At 34.3% G+C, this 12,127-nt stretch overlaps 1 protein-coding gene across 1 annotated transcript; it reads right to left on the bottom strand.

The window, feature by feature from the left end:
• Window positions 1-2,012: 2,012 nt before the first annotated feature.
• On the bottom strand, window positions 2,013-2,951 carry LOC143690016 (olfactory receptor 6C74-like). Its single transcript, XM_077168030.1, has one exon. The coding sequence runs from the start codon at window positions 2,949-2,951 to the stop codon at window positions 2,013-2,015; it is 939 nt and encodes a 312-aa protein (XP_077024145.1).
• Between the last annotated feature and the right edge of the window lie 9,176 nt (window positions 2,952-12,127).

Raw genomic sequence — 12,127 nt, 5'->3', positions numbered from 1 at the left:
ATAACTCCACAGAGACCTTTCCTGTGGCCTCATCCTATACTGAAAATTCCACTGAAATTGATGCTTTTCTGCTCAAAATAGGAAACTGAATAGAAAAGTAGATTTTTTATATAATAATGACCTGATTCTATTGGTGAAGTGCTCTATATTTTAAAATCCTACCACCAAATATACCAAAATACATCTCTTTCATAAGTGAATCACCAGCATTTCTATATCTGAAATACCATGTGTATGTTTTTGCTTTTAAAACCAAATATTTGTAATTTGTTGTTTTTTAATTTTTACGCCATTACAAAATCTGTTCTTATCTCATAAATTTAGTGTCTACATGAAAATAAGCAATTACAAGATTCAGAGGAAGAATAGGCTGTAGTAATCAAATAATGTTTGATTTTTCTAAATGAGAAGACTTTCATTTTTAAACACTAAACTTGGGAGCTGTTTTAAGCAGACTTTTCTGGGAAAAGATTAATATTGTGTTATGACTGAGATTGCCTCATCCTGTATATGAAACACATTTGATCTTTGTCTTGTTAAGTTCCTTTATTTTATGATTGTGCTTTAAGTAATACTGCATTATTTAATGTCTTTAATAAATATTTAAAATGTACAGTGGTAGGATGCTCGCCTTTCATGCAGGAGACCTGGGTTGGATTCCTGGACCATGCACCCAAAAAAAGAAAAAAAAGTAACCTATGTTGAAATGGTTAAATTCAATGAAATGTGAAATATTATTGCCTCAAAGAATTCTTAATGTCACAATGTTTTAGTTTAATGATGTGCCTTCAGTTTGATTTGGGACACTTTTTAAAAGAATACTTTATATGTGTTCGTAAGAATCTCTAACAAGTTCAGAAATAACATTTTTGTTTACTTCATCAAAAAAACAAGTTAGAATTCTTTAAAAGATAATTTTATTAAATATATTTAGTATTCTTATGGATAACAAAGGACTAATAATTTATAAATAATAATTTTATTTCAGGACAGTTTTATATTTATAGAAAATGAGTGAAGAAAGTGCAGAGTGTTCCCACAGGCCTAACATCCATTTTCCTCTATTACTGAATAATACATTAGTATGAAACCTTTTTACTAATAATGCTGCAATTGATTTATTATCATTTACTAAAGTCCATGCTTTATTCAGATTGTCTTATTGCAAAATTTCCTTAAGGATACTACACTATATTTATCATCATGCATCCTCAGGCTGTTGTTGGCTATGACATGATTCTCAAAGTTCGTTTATTTGATGACTTGACAGTTTTGAGTAGAAAAGGTAACTATTGCGTAAAATGACCCCAAAGTGTCAATTTCACTAATATTTTCTTCATGGTTAGGCTGGGGTTGTATCTTTTGGGTGGAAGATATGTAGATAAACTGCCATTTTTATCACATCATTTCACGGCTGCATACATCAGCATAACCTGAGGTAGTGTTTGTCAGATTTCTTTGATGCAAAGTTCCTCTCTTTTTATCTCCTTTTCCATAATGATTTCTAGGGAAAGAAATGACTTGTTTGGACTTACTATTATTTGTCATGTAATATATATACACAGTTGGTAAAAATATAATAGTATCCTATAGAAATGATAATTCTAATTAGGTTGTGACAGACTGAAAATTATTATTTATCAGTCATGTAATATAATAAAATGTGCATTATATGGTACACTAAATAAAGAAAAAATTAAACACTATATTAAAGCCTTGATATACTGAATTCTCAAAATACAAGAGATAGATGGAAAATTTTAGCTATTTTGATTAGCTATTCAAAAGAAGAGAAATTAAAATTTAAAATATTTCTAATGGACAAAGAAAGGCAACAGCTTCTTTCTGACAGCATTTTTGTGGGAAAAAAAAAGAAAGTTTGAGGAGTGATATAGACCAATAGCAAAAAAAATGGCAAAAAGGAGGAAACTAGGTATTAAAAATTATAAATGGATAATTGCATATCAGCCCAGACTCCATATTTCACTCACCTCCCATAACTGAACATATTTTCATTTTCTTGAAAAAGAGATAATTCTCTGTATCACATGCATGAAGGCTTTCTTCACTTGCTGGTTCCTTAGAGTGTAGATGAAAGGATTCAAAAGTGGGGCAACTGAGGTATTGAGCATTGTAACTCCCTTGTTAAAGGATATTCTTTGTTTGACTGAAGGTTTAACATATATAAGGATACAGGAGCCATAAGAAATGGAGACCACAATCATGTGGGAAGAACATGTGGAAAATGCCTTTTTCCTCTGATTAGTTGAAGGGATTTTTAGAATCGTCAATGCAATGTAAATGTATGATATTATCACCATTGCCAACGTGACCAAGAGTGTTACCAAAGCTGAGATGAAGCCCATGGTCTCCAGGAGGCGTGTGTCTGAGCAGGAGATCTGCAGCAGGGGAGTGGTGTCACAGTAGAAATGATCCACAATGTTGGAGGCACAGAAATCAAGGTTTAGACCCATGATAAGTGGTGGAAATATGACAAAGAACCCAGCAAGCCAACAACTGAGGACAAGCTGTACACAGACTTTGCTGCTCATGATAGTCGTGTAGTGCAGGGGCTTACAGATGGCAACATAGCGGTCATAGGACATGGCTGCCAGCAGGTAAAATTCAGATGCTCCAAAAAGAAAGGCAAAAAACACTTGAGTCAAACAAAAGTTATAGAAAATGGCTTTGTCCCCAGTTGCCATAGTAGCCAGAAATTTGGGGATGCATGTAGTAGTATAAGAGATTTCTAAGAGGGAAAAATTTCGAAGGAAAAAATACATGGGTGTCTTGAGGTGAGCATCCAGCAGGGTGAGTGTGATGATGATTAGATTGCCAGTGATGCTGAGCAAGTAGGTGAGAAGCAGGAAGATAAATAACACAACTTTCAATTGTGGGTCATCAGTCAAACCCGCTAGGATAAACATGGTCACTCTTGTATGGTTTCTCATTACTGTCCTAGGACTTCTATCACATCTGAATAGAAAAATAGAATAATGCCTGATGACCCCGATGGCAAGATAGCAGTGATATCTAATAATTAACGTTAGGAAACCAATATTTCAGAAAGTATATTTATGTTTTATGTATGTTTATGCCAGTATAAATAAGTATTATTCATTTCCAGAGTAACTGGAGAGAGACTTAACACATTAAAATATATACTCTAACACAGGAAAAATTCTTAAGAGTAGCAACTGTTCATTATTTTATGTCAATGAATTAGAATGTTCATACATCTAAGTAAATGTAACTTCTGTCTGGAAGATATGCAAGCATTGGGATAATATGCCATTTAATTGGTCAGTTAAAGACATTGTAAACTAATACAGAAATGGCAAGTGCATCAGTTTACTTTTAGCATTTAAAACAGTATCCATACATACCAAGGCTATATCTCTCAATATCTAGGATAGTGAGCCCTTCACTGTCTACTCGGTGAATCAAAACTCAAGTTCCATGATTCTTATCTGACTGCTTTCATTTATGGCTGATATTAGAATTTAAAAATGCTACTGTAAGTTAGAGAACAATTCCATTTGCTTTTCCTGTTAGGATTCTCATCCTACATCTCCTTTGTCACTCATCACAGATATCACTTACTACTGCAATGCACATTTGTTATGAACAGGTGGTATTGCTTATATAGAGAGCAAAATACAATATTCTTTCTGCTGGTTAAGGTACTGAGAATGGAAGGGTCGAGTAAAATGAAATAGAAAATAAAGGGATATAGAAGCAAATCAATATCAAAACAAGTTTAGGAAATGTTATGAAGAGGTAGAAGTAAAGGGGAGAGAAAGTTAAAGTGTCATGGCAACCTAAAGAGAATTAAAAGGGAGTTTTTAGACTGAGTTAGTTTATTAGGTAAATGAGCTCAAGAAAATTTAAAATATTGAACATTGTGTAATTAATTAAATAATGGAACAGTATCTACCAAGGAAAATACTTATATACTTAATACGTACCACTTTGCTCACTTCCTAATGTAAAGAAAAAATTATGACTCGCTTTTAAATCAGCAAGCTCTAAAAGAAAAAAGAGAGTATTTGGTAAATTACAAACTCACATGATTGGGAGGAATGGGGCTGACACAAATTTTAGGTAGACTATATTGTCCTATCCCAATAAGAATACTGCAATGACTGGTGAATGAACTATTAAGAAATTTTGGCAATACTAAATACCTGGATTCATTGAAGACTATGTATATGACAAGCACTATTCTTACTATTTTCCTATATTATATAAGACATGGTGAAATTAAAAATGAAAAGCAAGAATGTACACAAATATCCCCAATGGCAACATTTATACAAATGCAAAATTGCAAAATGTCTAAACTAGATTTTCATCACATCAAACCATTGCTTTACCCAACTTCAGCAAGCATACATACCACCCATCACCACCAATCAACTATAAAAAGAACAACAAAGGTCATATAATGAAATCCTTAGAACACAGGTAATAGTGGCAGTCAAAATTCATTTGTTAGGTATTCTTAATATTAGATAAACATTAACAAAAGTCTTTTTCTTTTTACATCATTATTCCATTTTAGGTTTTTCTCAGTTAGCTCCAATTTAAACTGTAAATGGTGGTAAAAAGCTAACTATTTAATGTAAATAGAAGAGTAAAATTGTGTTAAAATCTATCAACTGAGAAAAATTATCCATAATTTTAGAAAGATTATCATTTTCAAAATTTAGATTCACAAAGTAATCTGCCCAATACATATATGATTCCAGATAACTTTATTTAATAAGGTAATATGCAGATTTATTCAGGCAAACCTTCTGTATTTGGATACTTAACTGTTTTATATTCTGGTGAGCAGGGCACGTTGAAGCTCCATTTCTTTCTCCATATAATTTGCTCCATCCTAAAACACATAAAATACTTGAATAATGGTCTTAAAATTATGTTTGACTAATTTACTGCACATTATCTAGGAAGTTTATCAAATTATTCCCTTGCTACAATTGACTTATATTAAGTATGAAACAATCATCTCTTGATTCCATGGAGGATTTATACTTTCTGAACCCTGAAGGAAAATATCTAATAAGAATGAGGAATTCTCAGAGGGAACTGAGATCCAAGAACATCATTTCCAAAGTCACCAAATTGTACATTACTGTATGACATAAAATAACACACACACACACACCATTTCTTTTAATTATGTCTCTAGAGAATTTACTATAGATTGCCATAATATGTGTTACTTTACCACACATCAAGGTTTGAAATGCTAGGCACATAGATAAGGATATAGAAGCAAAAGAGTAAAGGTTATTTTAGATGAAAAATAAAGTAAACCTTTAATTTTAGATGAGAATAAAAAGTGAGACGGTAAAATGAAAATACATTCTGTTGTAGATAATTGACTGCAAACTGAAAATGTCACTTTCAATTCTCAAGGGGCATTTAAATATTTTGCACATGATTTAACCTTCACCTTTTTCTAAAGATTTTCATTTCTCCCAATAGTTTGTGTATATTACATGGTAGGTCAGAAACTAGTATAAGAGTCATAAACATTCTGTAATACTTTTTTATTACTACTAGAGTTTCCTATCTTATATGTGGCTACCCAGATGAACATCCAATTTCCAATTCCTATTCTTCTATCTGTATATTGTGCCCAGTTCTGGCCAGTGTGCCTAAATGAAATTTATGCATGCAGTATCTTGACATTGCCTTTATTAATAGGGTTTTATACTTTCTTGTTTACATTCTCAAACTTCTTTAATGAAAATATGATGGCAAACTCTATTGAGCTTCAGGAATGAGCAAAACATCCTAGAGATAGCAACTGAATAAGAAAGAATGCATTCAATTTCCAGGATGCCATACTAGTATACTAATCCCAATGAATTTAACATTTTTGTAATACCAGCATGCATGCTAAAATGAGATAAAAATAAATTTAAGTCTTGGTTAAGCTTATGTAACATTTGCCTTTACTCTACCCTGCAAAACTCATGTCATAACCCATATAAAATTTGGCATCAGATGTGGTTGGATCAAAGATACACTTTTAAAAAAAGATACCCTTAAGCAGAGGAATTTGGAATTGGTTAACTGATTTTGAGAGTGAGGTAATCATTAAAGAATGAGATACACATAGTAAGGTCTCCAAGTTTTCTAACTGTAAGTCATCACTTGAAGTCAATTGGAGGGAAATATATATTAAAGACTGCTCATTCTCCAACTCAGTCTCAGATAATACTTGAAAATATTATGAGAATGTGAAATAAGAGTGCTCAAAAAGTGATATGACCAGTTTCAACAACATTGAAATAAATGAGAGGCTTTGAAATAAATGACTTTACATTCTTGGCTAATTCATTGTCAAAAAACCTCAGATTTTCCATGACTGTCCCCAATAAAGTTCTGTCCTTGTGCCTCATGTCTGGTGTAGTTGAAAACTAGAACAATTTCTGATCTTGCACTTTGTGGCATAGCAACATAGTTTGAATTCACACCATACTACGTTTCATTGCAATACATTGATTGGAAATGATGTGAGAGGGACACCATTTAGAATGGACATATTTGGGATAATTGGGGTAAGTCAGGTTAAACTCAATCCTGAAATTCCACAGGAACACATTGCCAGTTGCAGTTTTCTCTATTCCTCTGTCTATGACACTGAGATTGGCTTTTGGAAAGACTGATGGCCACAATGGTAACATCTATCTTCAGAGTATCCCAAATATGCTCTTGTCCAGGACAAACAAAATTCACTGCCTCTATATTGATAATTAGAGTTATAATAGAGAATGCTAAAGGGGACTATTAAAAGGAAAACTGGGATGAGAAGAAATGCTTAAAGTATTAAAATATATTGCCAATTTATATTGACAAAAGCATGGAGAATATATGAGGAAATAGAATTTAAGGCCAACAGACCAGAGAGGAAGTAAATATAACTTTATATATGGATGACTTTAATAAAGCTGTTGATATAGGTGCAATTACCAGACTTGTTAGATCAAATAGGAGAGCACAAACATCTGCTGCTATAATTTTTGTTTTAAAGTTTATTCCACCAGATAACTAAAATTGATATTTTGATAACCAAAATAGCATATTAAATGAACTTGAAATGTGTTATAAGATAATATATAACTTTCATCATGTACAACCCACATATTTAACTCCTAATTATGTCATTGGAAAATAGCCAGAAGAAAGTGCTTTCTATAAGTATGCTCTTTGGGCAGGCTGAAGTAGCTTTGTAAACTATTGAGGTAACTGATGCCCTGAAATGAAGATGTGTTAAAACAGATTCTCCAATTTCATTTGAGACAATCAACTCCTAGGAAGACATGGTCCAGGGAATATCATTGAACACACATATGCAAGGTTGGGGTGGTATGTTTCACTAAAATTGATGTATATAACTGAAAGAATTCTAGTATAGTTTAAAGAGGCCTGACTTCAGCTATCATGATGGAGTTAGAACCACTTAAGCAATTACATAGCTCAGTTAGTTCAAAGATCCAGAAGTCATGAGGAAGCCAGAACACTTTAGGAAAAATGATGCACTGATTTCACCTATATGCAAATATTCTTCCATCTTCCTCAAAAGGACATATGGCCTTTTGTGTGCAGAAGTGCTCACAGAAGAGAGTGAAACTTGGAACTTCAAAGAATTATTTGACTCCAGGTCTGAGTTACTGCATCCAGATATCTAAGCTGAGGAAAAGGGGGAAGAGGAAGGTTAAGAGATAAGTATAGATTATGCCCTGATCTATTAGAAAATCATTGTAGTGCAGGTGCCTGATTTCATATTTAGAGTAAATATACTCAAGGCCAAGTAGAAGACCATGGAGTTCCTTTGCTATCAAATAATAAAGCTAAGAATCATTATTTCACTAAAAAAACTTACTGACATTAGTGCCATTGTCCAAAACTTAAAAATATCAAAGGAGTTGTTATGAGTTCTATATAAATGTTCAATTCAATCATTTGAATGTTGCCTAAGGCAGACAGTTTATTTTTTTGAGAATAGCACTGAATCATTTATAAAATAAATATGCTTATGTGTGTATATATACATATATATCTTGACACCAAAGGCACCTGCTGTTCAATATACCATCAATTTATAGTAGTTTATCACTATGAATTCTGGCACTAGGTATACAGGTGTTGAACTGTTAAATGCATTATTTATGAATTAATAGGTAATACCAGAAGTATCATTTAACCACTTTAAATACCAGATGTGGTATTTAATAACTTTAACTAGTAGGTACAATAATATACTTTCAAAATCTTATCATGAATTATCTTTCTGGGACTTTTACCCTCTCAAATTTACAGAACATCACAATGGTCTACTGAATTTAGGACATCATGAAGATAGGATCAGGTAAGTAGGGAAATTTTGGTACGTCAATACCTTGCCTTGGCAAGAGAATGGAATATGTATGAAATTAACTTCATCAGCCTGCCACCATAGTGAAGCTTTCTAGGACACAGTCATTTGAGCCATGTCAACATATTTCTCCCAAAAGAAAAGAGGTTGTACATCTCAAAAAAACAACTAAGAAAAGTGATTATGACCCCCTTTGGATTTTGGCAGTTATATATAGAAAATTTTCTCTTTCTACTCCAAAACATTCAGTGAGAAAAATGACTGGATGCTATAATTTTACTGATACCCATAGGAAGAGAAGATTCTCCAGCCAGCCAGATTGTAGTACCATAACTCTCATAATTGTTCCCAAATAACTTTTAATGGATAATTAACAGTCATAACATAAGTATCTAAAGAATTAGAACTTATCTGTTCAATACAGTAGCTGCCAAAAACAGGTGACTGCTGAGCGCCTGAAATGTGGCTAGTGTGATGGAGAAACTAATTTTTGAATTTATATAAAATTCAACAACTTAAACTTGAAAACTAAATATGGAAAATCATTTTCCATTAAATTCATTTTTATTATTTTGGTTGCAATACTACAACCTATATTGTGCAATATATTATTGCTGTAATGCTGTATGACTGACAGGGATGTGGGTCATTTATAGTATTACACATAAATATATCAATCATCTCATCAGAGCCAAAGGCTTCATTCAGGTGAAATGATTTATTTCATGTTCCAATGTAAAGCTAGAAGTGATTCTTTGAATATTCCATGAAGAAGGCACAATTTAGTGTGTTAGCTAAGTAATTGTGATTTATAAGTCAATGATAATAATTATCTTACTAAATGTTAAAGTCATTTTTTATAATTTAAAAATGTTTGGACCAAATTTCAAATTTAAAAAACATACAACTGATGCAGAAACAAGTGAATATTCAGAAGCTTGTATTTCTACTTGTACATTAAAGAGAAAAGAAACTTTAAGAAAATATTCATAAACTTCATAATGAATAGGAAACCAAAAAACACATTTATTTATGTTCAAATAAATTTAAAGATAATAATATGGAAATTATACTCCATTGTCTAAGGAAACCAGTATCTGTCAGAATTTGCCAGAGAGATGGCTCTAGGTGAAGATACCAAAACCTAGGATGAAAATCCTGTATTTGAGAAATAAACTAAGAACATTCTCAGGATTGCAACCTAGACTTCATGTTTCATGTACCCTGATGGAATGAAGATGATAAGCCACCACTTTATTTGCCAAGCACAAAGACTGGTAAACATTCTATGGAGCCTGTTTTAAATTTGTTAAAGCTGGCCAGAATGCAATACATGAGATGGATTGGCCTTTACAAAGGGGATTTATGTAGTTACAAATTTACAGTTTCTCAAAAGAAAGACAGCTGGCTTTCCTCTGGGTTGTTGTCACATGGAAAGGCACATGGCAATATCTACTTGCTTTCTCTCCTGGCTTCTAGATTCAAACAACTTTCCCTGGGGTATGTCCCCTCTGCATCTCCAAATGTCTGTGTCTGTGTCAGCTCTGAACTCTGAGCTGGATTTTGCTGAGCTGAGCTGAGTCGCATCTCTCTATTCTGACTCTTTCTTTAAAGCCTCCAGCTAATTAAATTAAACCTCATGATTGCAGAAGGCACTCCCCTTAGCCAACCACAGATGAAATCAGCCACAGATGAAATTTATATGCTGATGATTTAAGTTCACAATGACAGAACAACTGGGCACCATCACTTGACCAAGTTGACACCTGAACCTAAGTACTACAGTGTCTGCTTCTTTTCAACTTATCAACTATACATACCACTTTAAGATACTTAATCTCTCAACAGAAAACAATAACACACATATTTTTTCACCTGATAATGTTCATCTGTCCTGCATACAATGCCCTAAATCATGTGCCAGTCACCCTAGGAATTCCCACATATACATAGATACCCATGTACCCTCTTTCCTAGAAGTGTTTCCCTCACAATAGTCATACTACACTGTATGTCCTACAGCCAGCAAGTTTTTGCTCCATACAGCACGACTTAACTATGCCCCCACAGTATTCTGAAGAGCTTTGTGAGCCACATTCTTCATGTAGGGCAAATTCTGGGGCAGCAAGTCCCTTAGACGATCACTGACAGATTGATTCAGACATATATGCTTTGACTATCTGCATGAGGGTTACTCTGTTCCATCCAGAACCAGGACCAGGGATCTGCCCTAGGAGTGTCAGCTGACTCCATGCAGAGCTGATGAGGGAATGGAAGAGGGGCCTGTCTGGGCACCACAATATAACTAAAGATGTATTAGTTAGTGTTCTCTAGAGAAACAGAATCAACAGGGAACACTCACAAATATACATTTATAAATATAAATTTATAAAAGTGTCTCATGTGACCGTGGGAATGCAGAGTCCAAAATCTGCAGGGCAGGCTTTGAAGCCAATGACTCTGATGAGGGTCTGGATGAACTCCACAGGAGAGGCTCACCAGTTGAAGCAGGAAGAGAGCCTGTCTCTATTGAATCTTCCTTAAAAGGCTTAAGCATCACTCATTGCAGAAGACACACCCCTTTGGCTGATTACAAATGGAATCAGCTGTGGATGCAGCTGACATGGTCATGATTTAATTCTATGAAATGTCCTCATCACAACAGACAAGTTAGCACATGCCCAATCAGACAAACACGTACCACAACACTTGGCCAAATTGACACATGAACCTGACCATGACAGTCCACCATTTGCCAACTTGGCAGCTATGCGTACTACCTTAAACCATACCTAATTTCTAAATAACAATAAAATACACGTTTTTCCTTTCACCTAACAATACTCAACTGTCCTGCATATAACTGGAAACACATTAAATCTCTCCAGAACAGGGCTCAAGTCCTTGGATAACATTCATTCTTAAACTTGATATCTACAACTTAAATAGTTTAACATGAATAAAGCAGCATTACAGTCCTCATTTCTGTAACTGATCACATGGACAAAGTTCATATTTCTCCCACTACCCACTACATATTTATCACTACTTCTTCCCTTTACCCTCAGCAAGCACTTCAGCTGGCCATGGTTCTTTGCCTGGTGGGTTTGCTTTCCCTGCACATAGTGCTTCTACCATAACTACCATCTGTGGGCTTACAGAATGCCTTATCCATTGTCATGGTATTCCACATAGCATTGCTTCTGATCAAGGAACACACTTCACAGCAAATGAAGTGCGGGAATGGACACATGCTCATGGAATTCTCTAGTCTTACCATGTTCCCTATCATCCAGAAGCATCTGGATTGATAGAATGGTGGAATGGTCTTCTATCCACTGGTGGGGTGGATAGATAATGGTGGGGTGACTCAAACCTTCATTCCTGAAGTTTCAGAGCCATTGGTAGTCCTGCCTGGATTGGGTTGCCACAGTTTTCCATTGATTTTAATCACAGGGCATAGTAGTACTAAAAGATGCCCTAGGGGATCTCCTATATTCCAAGAAAACTCTTCTTTACCTCCATTATGTAGTTACAGACCTACTTCCCTATGATAGTCAGTGTCAGTCACCCCAGACAATAATGGAATTCCCTTTGGGATTGTTGATCCAGTGGTATAAGTAGCCCAAAGTGACCAGACGGCAGTCTTAGATTCCAGTTCAATGGAATGATTATTGTTTCTCCTGGTGGAAGCACTCCCCATTTTGGAACTAAAACCTATAGACTAGCAGA

Source organism: Tamandua tetradactyla, chromosome 7 (assembly GCF_023851605.1).
Source record: "Tamandua tetradactyla isolate mTamTet1 chromosome 7, mTamTet1.pri, whole genome shotgun sequence".
Lineage (NCBI taxonomy): Eukaryota > Metazoa > Chordata > Mammalia > Pilosa > Myrmecophagidae > Tamandua > Tamandua tetradactyla.
The sequence above is the reverse complement of the archived record's forward strand: the minus strand, read 5'-3'. Positions and strand labels throughout refer to the sequence as shown.